Consider the following 22,853-nt stretch of genomic DNA (forward strand, 5'->3'; position numbering starts at 1 on the left):
ACAAGATAACCCAATTTCAAATAAGACAAAAGGATTTAAATAAATATTTCTCCAAAAAGAAATTACAAATAGGAACACAGAAAAATTCTCCATATCATTAGTTATGAGTTAAATGCAAAACTGCAATGAGAAATCACTTCACACACCCTAGAATGGCTAGACTCAAATGGACAGTTGATAACAAGTATTAACAGGGATGTGGAGAAATTGGAACCCTTGTATCCTGCTGGTGGGAAAGTGAGCTGTTGGAAAACAGGTTGGAAAACAGTTTGGTGGTTCCCCAAAATACTAAACAGAATTACCTTATGACCCAACAATTTTATTCCCCAGACTAGAGCCCTGAGAAATGATGTCTACACAAAAACTTGTACATGAATGCTCAAAGCATTATTCGTAATCATCAAAAAGATGAAATAAGTCAAATGCCCATCAACTGATGAATGGGAAAACAAAATCTGATATGGTCATATAATGAAATATTATTTGGCAATCAAGAGAATTGCAGCCCTGCTACATGATGCAATAGAGTATCATATGAAATGAAAGAAGCAGGTCATGATAGACCATACTGCAGAATTCCCTCATGTGAACTTTCCAGAACAGGCAATTCTAGAACAAGCAATTCTAGAAAGAAGATTAGTGCTTGCCTAGGACTTATAGGAGGGGACTTGTGGGAGGAAGTATGAGAAGTGTCTGGCAGTGGGTACATGGTTTCTTTTGGGAGGGATGAAAATGTTCTAAAATTAAATTGTAGTGACTGTTGCACAACTCTGGAAATATTAAAACCATCAAACAATTTTAATGGGTGCTTTTTTGTGGTATGAGCTGTACCTCGAAAAAGTTATAAAATATTATGATATATATCTGCACCTCAACTGCATGTAGCATAAAAAAATATTGTTTAACAGTTATTCTACTGCATGGAAAATAAGCTACTTTCTAAAAAATTAATAATTTCCAGATAATGCTAGGGATGTTTTGATCCTAAACTCAATGTCAACATGTGCATTTTGCTCACCCGTATTCACCACATTATTTACAATAACCAAGAGCTGGAAACAACCTAAGCAGATGATTGCATAAGGAAGATGTGGTATATATGCACACTGGAAATCTACTCAGTTATTTAAAAAAAAGATGAAAGAAATTCTGCCATTTGCAACAGCATGAATGGACCTTGAGGGTATTACTCTTAGTGCAACAAGTACAGACGGAGAAGGACAAAGTATGATTTCAATTCTATGTGGCAAATAAAGAAACAAAGCAGTGAACTAAGTAAAACAAAAATAAACTTTAGACTTAAGACAAAATTAGGGGTTACCAAAAGAAAAGAGCAGATGGAAGTGAGTAAATCAGTTAAAAGGGTTTAATTATATGGTAACCAATGGAATTTTAGTGATGAACTTAATATAGTATTTACAGATGTTGATTAATAATGATGCACACCTTAAACCTATATAATGTTATAATGCTATGTTGCTTCATCAGAATTTTTTTATTTTTTTGCATTTTTGTAGAGGACCTGGAACTAAAAACTCATCAAAAAGATGAGCAGAGGGGCTTCCCTGGTGGTGAAGGGGTTAAACACAAGCTATCACTATCAAGCTATCACCAGCAACTGCAGCACTAGTTCGATCCCTGGCCAGGAAGCTGATCCATGTGGCACAGCAGACCTCTCCTGCATTGACCACTGCTCCCCTCAACAGTGTATTTCAGTAAATCCGCCTGTTCTGCTATCCTACTCTCTCTGGTGAATCCTCTCACCCCACCCCACACCTCTGGCCTACACCCCAGTTCTTGTATGCATAAATAAATAAATCTTAAAAAAATAAAGGTGAGCAGAGAGGTAGGACTCATAGAAAGTCATTCCAAGCTTTCCAGCCTTACAGTCTAAAATGGTTATTCTGTAAATTCAATATGTTGGGCCTCATTAAAACACAGTCTAGAGTAGAAACTAAGAGGATGCATGCCACCCTCCCCCAAGAAGATTTTAATACAGTCAAGGACAGCACCTTGGGCAAGGAGACCCATCAGTGGGTCTCAGTTCTCTTGTGGGGCAGCCACTAGGCTCTCCTGGCAGTCCTGGGACCAATGAGCTATGAACAGGAGGGTGTGTCACGGTCACAGGCAGCATTTGTCACCTACCTCCTGCTAATTCTTGCCATTCACATCATAGGCATGTAAGAGATTTTCAAATTTGAAAGCGTTTGGACCTGAAAGCATGCTGGATGAAAGGTTAACCTTTGGAAGATGAGGTTCATCAACTTTTTGGGACCCCCAGAATATAATACTTTAAATACTCTCAGCCTCATAATCCTTTTAGAGTGTGTTCACTGCCCGTTTTTAATGAAAGTATTAGACTGCAGGAAAACAAGGCAATATATCCAGGATGTAACATTCAGAGCCTAAAATGCAAGGGGGTGGGGGGCTGAGGGAGGTCTGCTGGGATCCGTCATCCACAGAACAAGGACAGCTGGCCTTCACATCCCAGTTGGTTCCTGTCTCTAACAGGTGGACATTTTTCCCCTACTGTGAGGATTTTAACTCCTACTCCAACTTCTACTTCCCATACTCAAAAGCAATGTCCATCCTCCTATCTGGGAGGAAGAAATCTGAGCTACAGCAGCTAGATGGAGTGGTGTTTCTGAGAGGAAATGGTTAGTCATGAAAGATTACTGCATTCTAAATGACAACTGTAACCAATTTATTTGGCTGGCAAGAAGAGAGAAGAATAGAGCATAATGTTAAAATGTGGACTGGAATTTTCAAAATTTTATTCCAAGGCAATAGGTAGAAAGTACAAAACATGATGCCCTTAAAAAAAAACCAAACACCCCCCCACACACACAAACACACACTCACAACCATTATAAGACTACAGAATGTTTGGCTGCAGAAATCAAATGATTTTTACATTACTATATATGAACATTATCATGATAAAAAATAATACAGTTTAAAAAAGAAATCAACTGGTTTCACAAATGGGAAAACTGACGTAAAAGAGGTGGAGTGATTTGTCAAAAGTCACAGCTGAATACAACTGGCAGAGAAAGGCCAGTCTAGAAGAACCCAAGTCGGCTGACTACCAGGCCTACTTCACACAGAAGTGAACAAAAGTAGGAAAAGGTAAAGAGGTAGAGAAATGGTTTCTCTCTTCCACCCATCATTTGTGTCTGTTGTTTTTCACAGAGGTCACTTGGGGCTCGTGGAGAAAGCTCTGTGCTATGTCCCCTGTTCATGTTCGATGATGACACAGCCTGATGGTCCTTTCCAGTCTAAGAAAAATTACCTGGTACCAGTGGCAAAGTGGTGGAATGAATGCCTGGGAGATTAACAGAACACCTATCACACCTGTCAAAGGGACAGAAGGTCCCTCTCCCTTAGACTCTCATGCTGGCTTTGTAACAGTATCATATCCATAGAAAGAGAGGTTCCAGGTTCCCTGCCCCACCTAAAGAAGGGTACGGCTAAACAGGGATGGGAAGATGAAGAAGCAGAGAAAAAAGGAAAGGAAGAACTAGGAAGAAGACACATGGCACAGAGAAACATGTTAAGAAGAAGCTGCACTTGCTTCTTGACCTTAGACTTGTAGCAGGGACTTGGGGGACATGGAAGGAGACACTTCAAAGAGACAGCCACGTGGGTAAGAAACCCATGGGGAGACTGACAATGGCAGCCTTTATCTTGACTTGTGGTTTAATGTTGCTCTTTTCCTTCCAGACTTGCCTGGCCCCTTCTGCCCTTTCCAATGGGTCTCCACCAGAAGGTGCCTTAGACTTGTGGCAAGCTTTCGGGCCTCAATGGTCCTGCTTTGGTCCAACCCTGTTTGGTTGGGCATTTACCCAGTAGGATATGGGTAACTTTGGGTATTTCATGGGGAAACAATTTTAACTATATTCTTTCTCTTCTCTTTATTGCAAATGAATTGTATTAAATTTCCTTTCTGTTGAAAGTCTTATACACTAGAGTATGTTTTGCTTTGATGTGGCGGATGGCAGAACCCATTTAGAGCAGGCAGGTTTGTGGGTCCTGGGGTAACTCTCATTCTGCCCACTAACAAATTCTAGATCCTCTGTCTCTCCACCTCTGGAGACTCTTGCTTCTTCTTCAGTGGCTGCTGACTATGCCTTGAATTTTCCTTATTTCCCCTCTACTGACTTCTCTGGTTCACACCAGTCAACTTGGCTGTTTGACCTAATGAAGTACCTGTCAGAGCCACTTGAAGTTTGAGGCAATGTCACTTATCAGTAGTTATCTTGCCTACTAACTTGGCGAATAGAGGTTTTGCCATTAGTTTGATCTAAAGTTGGTCCCAGAATGCCAAGTTCCTTCAACTAAGGGCAACAAATGATGACTAGGCTAGTCAGACCAAGTTATCAAGAATGGAAGCAAAATATTTTTAAGTTGCTCAGCATTCAACTTCAAAATATAATAGCAAACAGCAGAATCTAAGGTTCGAAGAAAGCTCTAAAGATCAGCTTAACTCGCAGCTAGCTGATCTTGAAGATCCCAAATAAATGGACATCCAAATACATTCTTGTTTCCTTCTAGGCATGAACCCTTGATACTTCTGAAGTGCTCTGTTCCATCGCTGGTTGTCTTCTAGAAATGTCTTCCTTTCATTCAATCAAAATATGTTTCCTTGGAAGTTTCCACTCCTTTTATTTCTGATTGTCAAAAAGAATATAAGACCCAGGAAGACAAAGGGTCAGATGTAAGTCATTATACTATATCTTCATGGTGCCTGTGAGATGATAATAGTTTCCAGAAAATGTTTTTATTATTGTTTTTTAAATTTCCAGTATAATAAAAACTGAACCTTTTGCACATGTAGAAAAGAAAGTAGTTTTATATTAAACGAAAAGGTTCTCCTCAATGAATACTAAACACATCTGTGAATAGTTTATGGTATGGAATTTGTTTAAATCTTCTAAGTTTTCTGTCTCTATTTATACCTCAAGGCAAAAAACAAGAGCAGCCTGGTAAAGACTCACAAGAGTAGTTAATGCCCAAGGAAAAAAAAGCAGCAAACACCAGGAGGCATCTCCCAAATGCTCTCTTAATATTTATTAAACCAACAAGAGTGTTTTGGGCAAATTTTATTAATGTAATACACAAAGTTCTGGGCAAATGAAAATTTAATTCATTTACAGCAGATGTGCCTGCAATCCACATTTTTATTAAAAGGACAATAAGCATTCAATTGAGAAGTGTGGAAATAGCATATTACTTTGAATATTGTGTATTATTTTCCTATCATTCAAGACTGTTAACTCTTTTCTTTAACAGATTACTAAATGTGCCTTGAGAATGCCCCAGTTGCATAAGTATAATTCAACGATTTACATCATCTCTTCGAAAGTTTGTAGAAAAAGTATTCAGTCTTGGGAATTACCTCAAATTCTTTGTGCAATGAATTAGGTATAAAAAATTAATCAAAGGAAACAAAACCTTGAGAAGAAGAGGGTAAACACAGTAAAATTCATCATTTTTGCAGCACTCATCACTGTTTGATGTACTAAAGTGATCTGTTTATACAATACTTAGCAGTGAAAGATGCAAAACATCTCATTTAGAACGTTAAAGGGAAAGAAAGTATTTGCCAATCAACCTAAGATAAACGAATTTATCTTTTCCTTTATTCACACTTACAGATCATTAAAATAAGACATCAAAAGTAGATTGCTATGGTCTACTATGTTTATTAAACTCATCAAATAAATTTGTTCTTTAATGTCTTTTATCTAATGTGTAAACAATCTTCAAATATTCTATACTCAACTAAGTTGACAGTAAATCCTCACCCCCACACCCCAAGTTCTCCACTTCCCTTTCTTGTCTAGGTCCAAATGCCAACAAACAAAAGTGCAAGATGAAGTTCACTGCTATTTCATCCTTCACCAAAGAGATGCATGCACATGAGTTTTCACCTGGATGGAAGTGATACTGAATCCAAGATCAGTTCTTAGGAGTTAGAGCCCCAATACATACTACTGTGTGAACCAAACATCTTACCCTGGCAAAATCAGGTAAGAGAAGGATAGAGAGAAAGGGAAAAGAGAAGTAACCATAGGAAGAGAATAAAAGGTGTTTTGTCTTGACAGCATTCCATCATCCTCCCTCAGGTAAGTCTCTCCATTTCTCCTTGGGGAACCAATCCTACGCAATCATAGTCCATGGGAATCAGGTGATGCTTCCTCCTTATAGTTCTAGGGTCATGCCTTTAACCCAAGCCAATCAAGAGTTAACAATAAGTTATGACTGGATCCTTAAGAAGAACTGTTAGGGAATTCTACAACTGTTAAGAAGACAGACTATTCATTACCTGGAGCTGCCAGACCCCACTATACCATCACAAAGGGCGGTATTTACAGTGGTGATCTATATCTAATAGCTTCCCTTCTTCAGTAATATAACCTCCCCAGATTTTTGTTGTATTCATGGCTGCCACTATAAAGACTACATTTCCCAGCCTGCACGTGGCCCTCATGTGGCCCTATGACTAAAGTAATATAAGTAGAGGTGATATGTACACTTTTAGTCTGCAGCCTTGAAAGGAATAGGTATGTGCTCCCCTTCACTTTTCTCCTGTCTGGGAGACAGTAAAGGTGAACAACCTCATGGAAAAACAGGTAGGAACTGCATAGAACACAGCACAGCCATCTTACCAGTCCTGACTCTAGACTATTAGGTCAAAGGAAAATAAAACATCCATTTTGACCTGTTAAATTGGGGCTCATTTTAGCAGTTACTGTAATTAGTATAAGGTCTGGGAGGGACTTTAACAAAGGAAAGTTGCACAGAGAGGTAGGTAAAACCGAGGCCTGATAACATTACAGAAGTCTCTTTTTTTTTAATTTTTTTTTTTTTTTTTTACAGAAGTCTCTTGATGCAGCCTATCCTGAAGATGCACCCACTCCTCAACACCTCCATTACCTGAGTCAAAAGATCTTTTTTATTGCTTAAACCAACCCAAGAGTTTTGTTACTCACATCTGGAAGTGTCTTAATGGCTGTCATCCACTTGATGTTGGCTTATGGGCTCCTGTAACACCTTATGGTCCTTACAGCAGTAGCTATGGAACTAACCCTTCCTCCTGATCAATGCCTACTTCCCTAGGCAGAAGCCAAAGTCACCAACCTGCCAATTCACAAAACTTTTCAATTAGAGGAGTTCTAGGGACAGACTTCTATAAAAGAAAGGCACCACTTCTATAAAATGGTGTTTCATCACAAACTTTAGTATGCTTATGAGTCACTGGGAGTCTTGTTAAAATGCAAATTATAACTCAGTAGTCTCAGGTGAGGTTCAGGATTCTATATTTCTAATAAGCTCCCAGATGATGCCCATGCTGCTGGTCTGGTACCCACATTTTGAGTAGTAGGGTCCTAGAGCAGTGGTCTGCAAGCTTCACTGCAAACCGAAATCGCCAAGGAGACTTAAAAAGAAGTACAGATATCTGGGCTTCCCAGCCAAGGGCTCTCATTTAAGAGTACCCGTGGGGTCATGAATGAGAACTCTTGCTCAGAAATTCTCAGACTCTAGTATGCAACAGAATCACCCAGAGGGCTCTTTCAAACTCAGATTTCTGGGATATCCCTCCATTCCCTGCCCCAGCTTTTCTGATTAAGTTGGTCTGGAGTAGACCCAGAACCTACACTTTGTGTAACGAGTTCCTAGGTGATGCTGATGACTAGACCCCACTCTGAGAAACACTGACCTAATGCTAGAGTTAATGACTCCTATAATAAACCATGATTTGCACCAAGAACATTCCTATCTGCAAATTGTATTCTATCCATGCTCTGGAACATCTAACAGAGAAATACCAGGAGAAGTGGGTAGATCCACATTTCCACTCTCTTAGTTTCTAAAATTAGCCAATGGGCACGTGGAATATTTGTAAGGACACATTTAACCCTATGGCCACCAAAATAATGTTGAAATTTATCCTAGATATTACAGACATGTAATAAAAGCCTATGACTTTGAAAGCAAATAGCTCATTTTTAACAGCTCCTCAAATAATCCTTCCAACTCCACAGGAGGACAGTACATTGTTGAGTGGCAGTTTCTAAAGGGGCAATATTTTAATGTATCCTGCAGGGCAGTTTTTAAAAGCTTTAAGAACTCAAGAATTCTTAAACCTGTTTTTTTTCTTTTTCCCTGAGTCAATTAAAGATATCTCCTTTTATTCATAGGCTAGAAAATTGTGTTTCAGAGTTGAGTGAGGGCAAACATGTTCCCAAATTAGATATCTGAACAAAGTAACCTAGGAATAGATTAGATAATGGGCTGCTGCTTTTTGACTTAAGCAAGAACTAAAGACAACTCAGATGTTTTATTCACAGGACAGCCTAAAGCACTTTCTCTTCTCCTTCAACAGGAAACAGTATAGTTCCGTGGAATTAATTCGACTTGAACCAAGTCCAAGCTGCCGAACTGAAGTGCAGTTCCAATAAGAGGGCCATCGTGCACAGGGCTTATACAAGATCAGGAAATTGAGACAAGTCCTGGAATACATTTCCAATCATAAAACATACCATTTCTCTGTTCAAAGGATGAGCTCAGGCATATCTAATAAACTGACCAAACAAGCTTTTCGGCAACCAGACCAAGAGGGCAAGCGTCCACTGTTCCACTGAGGCACGTTTTCCTTCGTTATGGGAAATATTTTGATGATTTTTAAGATATCCTGGGAAAAATTTCATTTGTACATATAAAAGCTTTCATCTGAGTAACTCTCAAATGTATTATAACCCACTAACATAATTAATAGAAAAGTGTGAGCCAGATGTTAAAGAGAAGGGAAGAAGGGGGGAGGGAGCAAGCACTTGCCAGGTTTATACCCCTCCATCCCCCTCAACCCCCACCCCCATGATGGGCAGCGGGTCAGTCCTTGCCCAGCACTCAGAGGCTTGGTCACAAGCCACAGACAGCGTACTTTAGGAAGACAAAATCTTACTTTCTAGACTTCCTCTGAGCTGGAGAAAACCAAAAAGTCACCTAGAGCAGTGGTTCTCAAATTTCCTGGAAATTAGAAGTACCTTGGCTTTGACAGAAATGAGCACTGGGCTCCACCCCTAAGTGATTCTGATTTAACTGGTCTGGGATGGGCTTAGGCAAGGTAGCTTTTAAAGGTTAAATTGGAATTTAATGTGCAGAAAGGGTCAAGAATCACTGATCTATGGAGAGTTGTCCTTCACTATCCAGATGAGAAACGAAGAGTTAGAGAGACTAAAAGCCCCTCTTTCCACCAAGACAGGAGTCACAAAAAAAAAAAAAAAAAGAGGGGAAAAAATCAGCCTCTCCTTCAGTCTTTTCTATCTGGTCTGTGGCAGGATGGTTTTTCTCAATCTGAGATTCAAAATCTCAAAAGAGGATCCTTTGTTGAATCAGCACAGCTAATTAACCATTCATTTTTATCAGCATCAGCCTAGTGCTGGCTCTACACTGGGCACTCTGCTAAATGCTCAACATGCAGAGTCATTAAGCCTCCTAGAAGCTCTATGAGGTGGCTACTGGGACTCTCTTCTTTACAGATGGAAAAACTGAGACAGAGGTTAAGTAACTGGCCCAAAGTCCAGGCAGCCAGATAACAACAGAGCTGAAATTTAAAGAAAGTTCCATGAACTCTACTCCTTAATTCTTCAATTACAAGATGAAGGTTGTGGGACAAACAGGCTGAATGTTAACAATAACAAAAAAATCAGAATATCAGTGACCCCGAATATAAGGCAACCAATGCAAATAAAGAGTCTGACACTTCACTATCCTGACCTGCACCCATTAAACTGTATTAGAACGTGGTGAAACATTCAAATGCTTTCACTGCTCTCTTGAAAGATTATAGTATCCTATCAGAACTACTTAAAACTGAAAAAACTAAGGATCTAACCTGCAATGCAGCCTTGGCGATTGTGAGACAATAACAATAAACAGAAAATGCCTATCATGGTCTAAGTGCACAGAAGATGAAAGTTAAGATTTTTAATGTTCTGTCTTTTGATAAAATCCATTTCTTAAAAATAACCCACAGACTTATTTTATGAAAAAACTATGACTCAAATATATTTATGTCATTATGTTAAGCTGTACACAAGTGGTGCTCAAGAGGAAAATGTTGGAAAAAAGATAAACCAACCTTAGCAGAAAGAACTGGGAGAAAAAGCACTTTTACTTGGGCCAAAGGTGTTGCAGACACTTTTCTCCTGGACTGCATTGACCCAAAAATATATAAAAATCCAAGGAATGCTCGTCTTTCCGTCAACTTACAATAGCACAGTTTTTTCCATGAAATGTGGTATTAATTCATGAGGATTTTGATTCTAGTTTTGATTTTTATCTCCTGGAAGCTTTTATCTCCTTTTCTGCCTACAAGTCTTTACAGACCTCCTAAGACTTAAAAAAAAAATCAACCTTATTCAGTCCCTGGTATCTCTGGGTCTTCCAAATTTCAGTTCCCAGTTCTCTTTCCTCAATTGGCCAAAAGCTTTGCAAACAATAAAGAAGTTAGCTGGAGCAGGATTTTTGTTGAAATTGAGAAAGTATTTAAACATCACCTTAAGTATTCATTTTGCACAATATATATTAACTGGCATTAATGCAGTGTATAATATACAATGAATGTTCCATTTTGTATTTAATTTATTCATTGTACATGTGCCAGAAATGAGTGGACTGGGTGTTATACATTAATGTGGGAAATGAGGAAGAAAGATCCAAACAGGAGAAGTTATATAGTAAGAAATAATATTAACAAATCAGATGGCCTAGGCCCAATTTACAACTCTGCCACTAAGGGCACTTGGACACATCACTTAAAGTTCTCTAGATATGTATCCTTTTGAAAGTCAATATCAATTCTACAATCCATTGCTACATACTGAAAAGCAGAATCCAAAAGAATGCAACAAAAATCACTATAACATTTTTGTATCTCTTTTATTCATCAGCTAAGACTATATGATATTAAAACCTAATATTAGGGTCGGCTCTTAACTAAGAACCCAAAGCTTATCAAGTATAGAGAGTGAGACTGGATGAAATGTACAATTTCCTTTCCCCCAGATAAAAACATTAAAAAATTATTTAGGTTCTAATATCTAGCTTTTTGTGACTTCTATACATTTTAATACTCAGAAATATTTCTTTGGTGAGCAAGCGGAGAATAAAAATCTGAACCTCAAGTATCTTCAAGTCATCAATAGAATACTGACATTCCTCCAATACACTGTGCCACTTCAGGGAAGGTTTTGGTTTTATTTTTCTGGGAAAGCAGTGGCTCCTCTTCTCTAAAGGATTCCTCTCATCCCTCTCAATTGTAGTTCTCTGGCAGTTTTGATTGCTAGATAAGTTTAACTAGATACAGACAAAAATACAATAATGCATATTTTATTTAAAAGGTATATATTAAATAAGAGCCCAACCCATCTTCAATTACCCTAAGTAATGCAACATAGATAATAACTGCTTGACGGTAGGTATGATGTCATTATTTCTTTTTAACTTGCAAGACCAGCACAGAGTTTTACTCTTGGTAGGTGTGCAGTAATGTGACTTAATTAACTTCCTGACTTATCAAACACAAAACTTCATTCAATCAATAATCAGGACAATTATAAAATCTAATCAAATCTAGTATAAGCAAAATATCACTTCTATCTAAATGAGTTCAGAAGTGCAACATAAATGAAGTTTAATTTTCAATTCATTAGTAACCTTAGATAAATCAATGTTTGCAATGTAAGATTACAATTATATCATTTTAATCCCAAGTGCTACCTGAGATTTTTGAGTCTTAACTAAATTTCCAACTTATGTGAAAGTCTATTTTGAGTTGATTGTAACATGAGTGTAACATGAGGAAACATAAGTGATGGGAAAAGAAAAAGATTCAGCATCACATACTGCCTGATAAAAAATAAACTGGCCATAAATTTGTCTCTGAGTGTCAAGTGTCAGAAAGAAAATGAGAAACAAATGCATGTGTATACATGTGTTTATATTCCAGAATCACAAAACTTAAATTTAGAAGGAAAGAGAAACAAATGTGTTTAAATTATCTATTTTGGGTCAGGTTTTCAAGTAGAAGTTTTAGTTATTACTGAAGCTAATTTTCAAAAGTAGTCAAAAAGCAAAATATAGTCCCCAATTTGAGACTGAGAAAACAAGCTTGGAGACAGAAACTTCCCTAAGATCACATGGCTTTTAGGTGGTAATACCAGAAACTGAACCCCAATATACCCTATTTCAAAACCTGCAAGATTATCTCCTACATTATTTCAATCTGGAAGTGCACACATCAGAACCTTGGCAATGTCAGAACAATAATTTCATATGAATTAGAATCTGCATATGTTATGACCCATAGTTTATTGCACTGTCACACACCTGTTATCCATGCAACCAGAGACTTGCCTAACAACTCAGTAAACAGAAGCCGCCTGGTTCCTAAACATGTCAAGTGAATTGAGCCATCAGCACAGATGTGCTAACCCCAATATAGTAAGCCTTCAGTTAATCAAAAATTGGAGATCCTTACATTAAAATCTTTGTAAACTTTGATCAGATGCCTTTCTGCATATGTTGCAATGATCACATTGTTATCTCCCTTTAACTATTAAAAAAATGTATTCTATTTCTGATGTTGAGGCATCCTTGGGTAAACCCTACTTGAGTTCGTCATTATTCTTTTAATAAAATGCTATATTCAGTTTGATAATATTCTATTGTAAATGTTTGCATCTGTAGTCATAAGTGAAACTGGCCTGCAGATTTGTTTTCTTGTGCTTTCTTTGCCTGGTTTTGACATTGAGTAATGCTAACTTCATGAAACATAAAGAACAGCCTCTGTCATTCTCTGAACTCAACAATTATCTGTTCCATGAAGGATCAACAGAATTTATTTGTAGATCCATTTAGGTCTGGTGCCATATTTTTAATTGAAATTTTTGTTGAGATATTGTAGATTTACATGCAGTTATAAGAAATAATGAAGATTTCTTGTGCTCATTAACTAGCCTCCCCCCATTGCAACATTTTATAAAACTATGGGAATATAGTGAATATCACAATGAGGATATTGACATTACTACAATCAGTCAATCTTATTCATTTAAGTTTGTGTGTATGTGTGCATGTTCTTAACGCTATACCATTTTCTCCCATGTACAGGTTTATGCACATATGTATATATACACACATACATATATACACATATAAGCAATATGTATCTGTATTTAATAAAACCACTGTTTTACTATAGTTTTATATCCAACTCTTTGTCTTACAAAGTTTCCAATTTATACACATTTTTTCAGATACATTTTTAATCATTGCATATTGAATGCACAAAAATAGCACCTTATTAAACCATTCTTCTATTACTATACGCTCAGGTTATTTCTAGTTTTTTAACTATTGTATATAAATCTGCAATAAATACATTAACCAGCTATGATTATTTCTTTCAGTTAGATTTGGGGAGTTCAAGTTACTGGAAAAGATGAATTTATCAAATCTTAACACATTTGGATTCATCCAGACCTTGGAAGGAACTTCCCATGGGCCAGAAATAGTCAATGGCATATTCTCTCATATCATTTACATTTAGAAAAAAGCTGAACACAAACATTATCCCCAATATCTCAAAATAGAACTAGGCCTTCCCAAGTCAAGGAACAAAGGCCCAGCTATAAAAATATAGGTTCTATCACGCATACACTGGGCTACCTGCTGGACCGGGGGCTATCGGATGAGCCCATGAATTAAGCCAAGCCTCCACTTTTTAGGAAGGCAGAAACCAGGAATTACAATGACCTAACAATCTGTAAATGGAGCATGGATACGCCACTGTGTTAAAAAGCAAGTGTCTATTTGTTTCACGTAATCCTGAGTCTATTTTAAGCTATTCCATTTTACAGAAGAGAAAACTAAGCATAGAGAGGGTCACAAACTTGCTCATGGTTACACAGTAATTAGATTTAAACCCTTCACAGCCCAAGCTCTGAGCCACTCTTCAGTATTACCTGCTCATTTACATTCTTGCTTGTAGTCACCCAGTACTACATTGGGCTCCAGTGCCACAGAGAAGAAAGAAGGCAGCAATAAGGACCTCTCTGGAAATGAAGTCTAGGCAAGAAACCAAATGAGGACACTGGTACTTATGCCTCAAAAAGCACTCCAAATCACATCAAGTCATGTTATTGTCTATCTAGAATGAAAGTGAACTCTCATCACATCAACTGGTTTTGATGTTACAATGACTGATCACAGCAAATATGAGAAAATACCAGACAGACATTAATTAGAACATGATAATCAGAGCAACATATAAACATATAATCTCACTGTAGGACAAATATGCAGTTCAAGGTCATTGATTAGCGTCAGCTATTAGAAATAAGAATTTGAGAAACGTGAATGAGTTCTTTGTTTCAATAATAAATAGTAAGTATTTGGCAGGAGCTTAATAATTACTTATTGATTAACATTTCTCTAATCACACCCAAAAGCATATCAATAACTATTAAAGGCAGAAAGGTCCTCTAGTTCAACTCCTTCATTTTATAGATGGGTAAGTTAAGATCGCACAGGGATTAAGATATTTAACTACACGTGTGTAAAACCTGCCCTCAATACCACACATTTATTTTTACTATTTCTATTTAAAAACAAAGCATACGAAATGCATATTTTTGCTCTTCTTTAGTAAAAACATGGAAAAATTAAAATAATTTTGAGTATCTTGTTCCATGTGTCATTCTTATAAGACAAACTCTATTAATTGCATCTGTTCCTTAAATTAAAGCACTATTTACATTTAATATACAATCATTTAAAAAAACACAAAATGCTTTCTATAGGGCACATTTACTACATCTTTGTGACATCTTTCACTAAACAGATCCCACAGCAAAGGAAAAAAAGGTGAAGACCACCTTGTCCTTAACATTTTTCTGAAGTTCCAAGTCCAAGACCGTGAGCTGGCTCTCACATTACCGACTACAGACCATTTGTCTAACTCTGATTTTAAATAGGAAATCTTGAAAGGTTTAAAGGCTTCTATCCTCTCTAAGTCCTCACGATTCTGCGAGATACCTAAGAAAAACAGACATCTGCAATTCTATTTGAGAGGTGTCCTTTCTTATCCAGAGATGGTCACCTCTCTAGCTTTGTTGCTAAAGCTAATCCTACCCTAGAAACAGACCTGTCAAAACATACAATGTAGATTTTTAATAGTAGGGCCCAAAGCTCAAATAGCTGCAAGGAGAAATTTCAGGCATTTCCACCCTTCAAATATAAAAATACTCCCTTTTTCTGCCCCCAGGCTCACCAATATTCCCTCATCACCCCTGCCACCTCATTCTAGATGAGAAGCAGCACTCCAGCGGGCAATGTAGACATAACTCTCTCCTTTCCACATGCTGGAATCTCAGTGCAGCCCAAGGAATGGGAGGAAGCATAAATGTACAATATTCATGTGCAGGGCTTGACAGCAATGTTTTGTCTAGTCTTCCAATTAATACTGCAATGTTGATGAAACTGAAGTCCAGGGAGTCAGTTAACTGAAGTTTGCATTGCCTTCAGCAGTCAGAGAGAAGCTGAGCTTCAGCAGGTCCATCTGGGCCTAAATGCCAGCCCAAGGCCACCTGCACTGAAATAGAGAGCTTCAACAGGTGTTTACCAAGCTCAGTGCTGGGTAGGAGTCAAAGGTCTGGAAACATGGTCTCTCTCTCTGAGAGCACCAATCTCCATGGGAGAAAAAAATCTACCTCTCGAGCACGTCAGCGGAATTAGAGGCCTTAAAAACATCTTGCACAGCTCCCTCATTTTGCAGCCAAGAAAGGAAAGGAAGGGGAAAAAAAAACCAAAACCCAGTGCCTCATGCCTCATTCCTATACTTCCTTATTTTATCCTCATAATGGTCAGGTTATAAGGGGATTCTTGGATGCAATTTATAGACACATATATATTTTTTTAAGTGACTCGAAGTTTCAGTATCTTGTCCAAGTCCTAACACACAGAGTGAGCAGCAGAGTACCAGCGCTGAACCCAGATTGTCCAACTCCCACAGCCAAGTCCTTGTGCTCTCCCAGACCCCAGTGCCATATGGCTACTTCCTGCTGGGCCCTAGGACTGATACATGACGGCATGCAAAAAGGTTCCCAAATGTGGCGGGTTCATTAGACTCATCTTAACCAAGTCATTAAAATACAGACTGCCCCCCTCTCTCTCTGATTTCTGATTCTACATGTCTGAGACGAGGCCTTGAAATCTGTCTTTTTACCAACTTCCAGTGACTCTGATCATCAGTTTGCCATACTATCTACAGAATGATACAAACCAGAGTTGGCTCAGTCATGAAAGGTCATGGAGCTTGGATTTGAATGAATAGAATTTCAACAGAGAAGCACTGAAGAGGTGGTTAGGTCCCTGCAGTGATCAAGACAGTGAGGCCATTGATCAGGGCTGGGGGATATCATGGACAGTGATCAAGTAGGGATAAACAGGAAGGAATAAGCTCAAAAATCTGGCAATAATATTTATATTCCACACCATGACAAGGGGACATGGGTCTGGACCACGGGCAACACGATCAAAGTGGTACAAAGATACACCACACAGCATCTGGGCGAGAGAGAGCAACGATAAGGTTGTTGACTTAGAGTCAGGAGGTGGTATAGCCTAGAAAAAGAAAACTCTGAATGGGAAACTTATCTGGATTACTACAATGTGACCTCCAAGAAGGCTGGTGGTGGGGGGTAGGGAGAGTTGCCTGGTTTCCTTACTGCTTTCTCCCAAGCACTTAGTAGGTACTGAATAAATATTTGGGGAATGCAAAATTAGTAGGTGGATTTAGAGGCCAAGTAGATATGGGTCAAGGACTTCCTAAATATTCATATCCAAAGACCAGAATTAAGATGATGGTACTGGCACAGCTGAATAAAACATTAAATGAGTAGCTTGTTTTCAGCAAAGACTTTTCTTCATTACTTCTTGCTTTTCTTTAAAACTTAATTTTGGCTTCAGGTCCATGAAAGAATTAATTGGTCTTATGATATTGGAATTCCACTGTCTGCTGTGGCATAAATGACAGGTCTTATACCTTGAAAAGAAGAAAATGATGGGCTAGATCTTCGAGTTTGATTTTTGGCAATGGAAGAGAAATAATCTCATGAGAATCTAAACTCAGACGGTATTCCTCATATGACCTACTGGATCACTGCCAGCTGATGCCAACAGCACAGTGGCCTGACTAGACTCCCTATAAACCTTAATGACAGAGCTCTGTGTGGCTGGGACAGCCTCAGGGGCCTTGCCAACCTAAAGAAACTCGAGGCCACCTGTGGCTGGTTCAAGACAATGGAGGCTTCTAGAGATATGAGAACTAGTCCCACCCAGGACAAAACTAAACAATCTTTTGAAGTCCTTTCTAAACACAGTAAACTCTAGACTTCCCTGGATCTACTTAAACTCATACTTTCTTGTAGACAGAGGAAGCAAACTTAAGGCACCTATAAATGCACTATAGTACTATACATGTATTTTCTCTTACAATTTTCTTAATAACATTTTCTTATCTCTAGCTTACATTATTGTTGAATACAGTATACAATAATTGACCATTTATGTACTGGTAAGACTTCTGGTCAACACTAGGTTATTAGTAGTTAGATTTGGGGAGAGCCAAACTATAATTTTCTACTGCATAGAGCTTGGCACCCCAAGCTTGGCACCCCTTTTTCAAGGGTCAACTGTAATGATTGCATAAAAGTAATCATGTTACTTGGTTCATGTTATACAGTCCTGCAAATGAAGACCCCCACTAAAACTAAATGTGTAGGGTCCCAGAATTAGGTGTTGATGGACATACTCAAATTCCTCCTACAACACCCACCTTCTGCTAGCCTAATCTTCTATCTTTCCTTCTTAAATGACATCTACCTACTGTTAACATTTAAGGAACATAGAAAAGGTCCTTGTTTCTAACCAATTCTCCAGCTAAAGTAATTTGTTTCATTATTACAACAGCCAAACTATTTTTTAGAGACTGAAAAAAGATTATGTGGTTCCAATAACTTTTTCTTTTCTTTTTTTTTATATTATTTTACTTTTTTAAAAAAGATTTATTTATGCAGGGCCTCCCCTGGTGGCACAGCGGTTGAGCGCTGAGCTGTAAGGCTGCCAGCAGCCTCTGCAGCGCCGGTTCATTCACTGGCAAAGATTTATTGATGCATACAAGAGCTAGGGTACAGGCTAGAGGTGGGGGGGGGGGGAGGGGTGTGGTGAGAAGATTCACAAGAGACAGAGTGGGGAACAGAACAGGCAGATTGATTGAAATACACTGCTGAGGGGAGCAGAGGGCGAGTCAGAGAGGTCTGCTATGTCATGTGGGTAGTTACCTGGCCAGCTGGGGATCGAACTCTTGCTGCAGAAGTTGTGGCTAGCTTCATAGGCTGCATCTTAACCCCTTGCACCACCAGGGAGGCCCGACTTTTTCTTTTCTAATACAAACTTTCCAAAGCCTGCTCTTCATAATATACTGAACAGTCATGCATGGGTCCAAATGACTTGACAGCTTCTTTTCTACAGACATCTAAGCCTATATATAAAATCCCACTAGTTCAAGTGCTTCCTTTCCTTCAACACATTTCCAGTTCAAATGATGCATTTATAGTAGTCTACAATACAATATTTCCAAAGATAAAATTACAGAAAAAAATGGGTTAAAAAACCAGCAGCATATCACTACTGCCACACTCAGTCAGTCCTTCTCCTTGCACAGTGTTCCCTCAGTGAAGTGAAAGTCCTAACCTACCAGTGGAAAGTATGACTGCATCACCCCGAACACGCTGTCCCTGCTGCATCCACAAAGGCAGAACCACCAGTTCCTTTTCCAAGACAGCTTTGAGTGTTAGTTCCTAAGAACCTCCCCACCCACACCCCCCCACCGCCCTTTCCATCCTCTAGAGCTTAGTATAAATCACAAAAATTCACTAACTGTAAACATTTTCCTTTCTTCTTTTTAAAGAGAGGCTCTAAGTTCAGCTTGATCTCTACTTAACTCCCAGGAAACAGTGCAGTTTCCAAATTAAAATGGGAAGTTCTGGAAATAATATACTCTAATGACTACATGTTTTCGAATTAAAGTTTTCATTGTGACATATGAAACAAATTGAGACTGCATGGGAATTTAAATGAACTACTAGCCCATCCTGGCCTTTGAAACAGTTTCTGTTGAGAAAGACTGACTCACTGTCTAACAAAGACTCTGCTAGTCTTCAAGCTGACATTTTACAAACATCTAATCACACTTTTGGATGATACTCCAATCACTGAAAATAATATCTACCCCAGTAAGCCGCTCACTCGGAGAGCATTTAATTCTGGTTAGAAATGAAATATAATAGAATCCCGAAGGTAGCATTCAAGAAAAGGTGTCACCAGGGAGGATAGGTAGAGTTCAGTGGAAAAAGCTTCTTTAAAGGAGCAGTCAGACTTATGCAAAAATCCGGAAAGAAAAATGAAGACATCCTTTCTCTAGAAAACCTGGACAGTAATGCTTCCCAGAAAATCCCAGAAGGGGGGTAGGAGGGAGAGAGAGAGACAGAGAGAGACAGAGAGACATCCTCAACCCTTTAAAGGCACAGATTTTAGGCAAACTGCTCTTGAAAATCTTTAGATGAGTTCTCCTCTTGCCCTGTTTTGCAACGAAATAAGCAATAATGTATGTCTTTCTGAAATTAACAGAGAATCTCTCTCCTGTGTACAAGGAGGCAAAGTTCATGACTGCCTGGGCGATTACCAATCCCGGTGGATTAAACCACCATTTGCCAAAGAGAAATGCCGCAAAGGTTCGGAGTTCTATTTCACAGCTTCAGCATCCAAATACTCATTTATCTGTGCAGCTTACAACTCTACGTGCTCTTCAACCTCCAGCAACATCTGGGTACCTGCTAGCCCTCACAAGCTCCCACATGGATGAAAAATGCCTATCAGCTGCTCAGTGCCAAAGAGGATTCCCAGCCCTAAACTGCCTCCCAAAAAATAGAGAGGGGGAAGCTACACCCCAAGGGGGGAGGGAGTAAGAGTGGAGGGAGAAAGCACACACGACTCACAAAACCCCCGAAAGATGACATTTGTTTTCTATGAAACAGCTCAGTTAATTACAAATGGACAAGTTATTAGGTGGCAAAGGGAGGAGGGTGGAGGAGTAGAAGGGACAGAAACAGCTGCTTAAGCTAAACCCAAGACAGCACCGAAGCTGCACACCAAATTCCGGGGGACTGGGCTCCCACCTAAGCAGACAAAGCCAGGAGAGCCCAGGTAGGGGCCGCACGCGCCAGGGGAAGCCCAGGAGGCAGTTCCCTTTAGAGGGCGCTCACCGGGCGAAGCCGGGAAACTAGCTCCAGCAGAGAAGAAACCAAGTTCCATCTGCTGCGGCCGGGGAGGAAGGCTGGACGCCGGCAGCCGACCCAGGCCAGGGAAGACGCCTCGGGACTCGAAAGGGTCCCTGTGGGGAGCGTGAGAGCTGGAAGCCTCGTGTGCAAGTGGTCCGGGGACCCGAAGGCGAGCGAGCACAGGAAAACACGCGCCCCGCCTGGCCTAGGAAGCCCCACTCCAGTGCAATTCCTATTAAAATGTCCTCCTGCCCCTCGGGGTTCCACGGCCGCCCTCAGCACCTCAAGGAGGAGAGGGTCGTCCAGCCACTCGCGCCCCAGCATTTCCAGGCGCGTCCTGTGCACCCCCAGCGGGACCCCGCACTGCGCCCTCGCGGGTGGTGCTTCCACGTAGTGTCTACCACCTCGCCCCGGTCGCAAGGAACATCAAACAAAAGAACTTTACAAACTTTGCTCTCCCGGCACTGGCGGATTTCTTAAATCTGGGCCCCACCTCACCAGAACTTGCATTCGCTCCAGTAGGAAAGTTGGCCTTGCCTTTTGGGGAGTGGGGGATTGGGGGTGGGGGGTAGAACCGTGGGCGGAATAGCAGACCCCCAAAGTTTCCAGGTCGTCCTTGAGTCTGGGGGAGCGCGCGGGAGGCACCCTTTTCCTCGCGGCTACTACCCTGGCTTAGCTTTTTGGCTTTGCTCTTTGGCTACCCTTTGCCCTCGATCCCCCCCGGGTAGAGCAGCAAGACCCCAGTGGGTGAGGAAATTGGAAGTGACATCAGGAGCCCCTGCGGTCAGACAAAACTGCAATTCTCGCGCCCTCATTCCCGGGGACTTATGGACAACTCTAGTGAGCCCCGCTTTTCTGAAGGAAAGGGAGGAAAATGAGGTGCACGAGCAAGCGCATTTGCCCCAGCAGATTCCGGCGTGGAGGGGGGTTTGGGGGGGCTCTCTCCGCGTTTGGGATGAGGGTAAGATCCCCCAGGTGGCGCTCCCAGGTCCCCCGCAGGCGCTGCGGGCTCCACACGGCCTCGAGCACCCCGACAGCGCGCGCGTCCCCCGCCTGGCCCACTCACCGACTCCGCCGACACGCAGGCCACCAAGCCCAAGGTGAGCAAGATCCACGCGCGCCGCATATTCCCCGGAGACCAGCTGCTCCCAGGCGCCGACTGCAACCAGGACGCAACGCAGCCTCCTCCCAGCGCCCCGCGCAGCCCGCGCAGCAAGATCCGGAGCAGAGCAGCCGCAGCGACCGCGGCTCGGGCTCCGGGGCTCCGGGGCTCCGGCTCCGGGCTCGGGGGCGCTCGCTCGCTCCTCCGGCGCCTGCTCCCACCGCCTTCCGCTGCGCCCCGGGAACGCGGCGCCTTCTCACTTGTTGGTTTCTGCGCTCGCAACACCGAGTTACTGCTCTGGGGAGGCTGCTCTCCGGGGCTCTCCTAGCTCTGCTGTTGTTTTACTCCTCCGCGGACGCCTTCCCCGTATCGTGGCTCCGTTTCGGAATCTGAGTAATAAATTAGATGGCTGGAAATGTAGCTGCAGCTGAAGTTTGGGGCCAGCGCGGTGGGGGCGCGCGAGGCGCGCGGCTGGAGCTCCCGGAGTATCTGGCCAGAGCGCGTCCGAGCAGGGCTAGTGGATCGGCAGCTGCGCCCCTCCTCCTGCGCGCCACCGCCTCCCCGAGTGCTCCTCCTGCTCCGCTCCTCCCGCTCCCTCCCTCCCTGCCTCCCTCCCTCCTAGCTTGCTTCTCTCCGCTCCTCCGGGCGTCTGGGGGAGAGGAGGCGGCAGCGTGACTCCCAGATAAACCCGGGAGAAATTCCTACAGGATTACGCCCCGATTGGCAGCTCTGGAGACCAGTGGGCGCTCTGCAACTGTGGCTGCTCCGGGTCGGCTCCTCCGCAAGCAGCGCTCCCGTGCGCCTTCATTTTCTCGCTCTCCCTTTCCCACTTACTTGCCTTCCTTTTTCTTTCTCTCTCCTTGATGCTCTTTTCGGCTCAATTTTGTTTTCTCTTCGCTTTCAGTTGTCTGGAGAAAGATCAGGGAAGCAGCCAGAGACCTCGTTGACTTTTCTGCCTGCAAAATTTGACCCGTAGAAAGAAACTGCTTCTTAGAGAGTTGGGGAAAACACAGAAAGTTTACAGATGCCTTCAAGCAATGCGAACTGTCCGTGAATCTTAATTTAAGAGAGGATAATAAAAGGGAAATACTGCATTAAGAGTATTTTTCCACTTTCCCTAACAGGGCTCCCACCCACCCCCGTGGAGGAAGACGCCTGTAAACCCAAAATGCCACACTCAAAGCTCATAATTTCATTAAGAGCTTAAATGCCTTTTCTGCCTCACACACGATTTAAGCCCCTAAGGCTGCATTTCAGCAGAGAGGTATTAACTTTGAAAGTTGCAAATAGGACAATTGATGAGAAATTAGATAGAATCTAAACAACCCCAGATTTAAGAGAAT

At 41.1% G+C, this 22,853-nt stretch overlaps 1 protein-coding gene across 1 annotated transcript in view; it reads right to left on the reverse strand.

Moving 5' to 3' along the window:
• Positions 1 to 22,137, reverse strand: part of SDC2 (syndecan 2) — a 108,621-nt gene extending 86,484 nt beyond the window's left edge. The window contains exon 1 of the mRNA XM_037503761.2: positions 21,475 to 22,137. Within this exon, the coding sequence (XP_037359658.1) occupies positions 21,475 to 21,534 (60 nt within the window). The 5' untranslated portion in view covers positions 21,535 to 22,137. The remainder of the gene's footprint in view (positions 1 to 21,474) is intronic.
• Between the last annotated feature and the right edge of the window lie 716 nt (positions 22,138 to 22,853).

The sequence above is a fragment of the Talpa occidentalis genome, unplaced genomic scaffold, assembly GCF_014898055.3.
Source record: "Talpa occidentalis isolate TD23 unplaced genomic scaffold, MPIMG_talOcc4v2.1, whole genome shotgun sequence".
NCBI classification, from domain to species: Eukaryota; Metazoa; Chordata; class Mammalia; order Eulipotyphla; family Talpidae; genus Talpa; species Talpa occidentalis.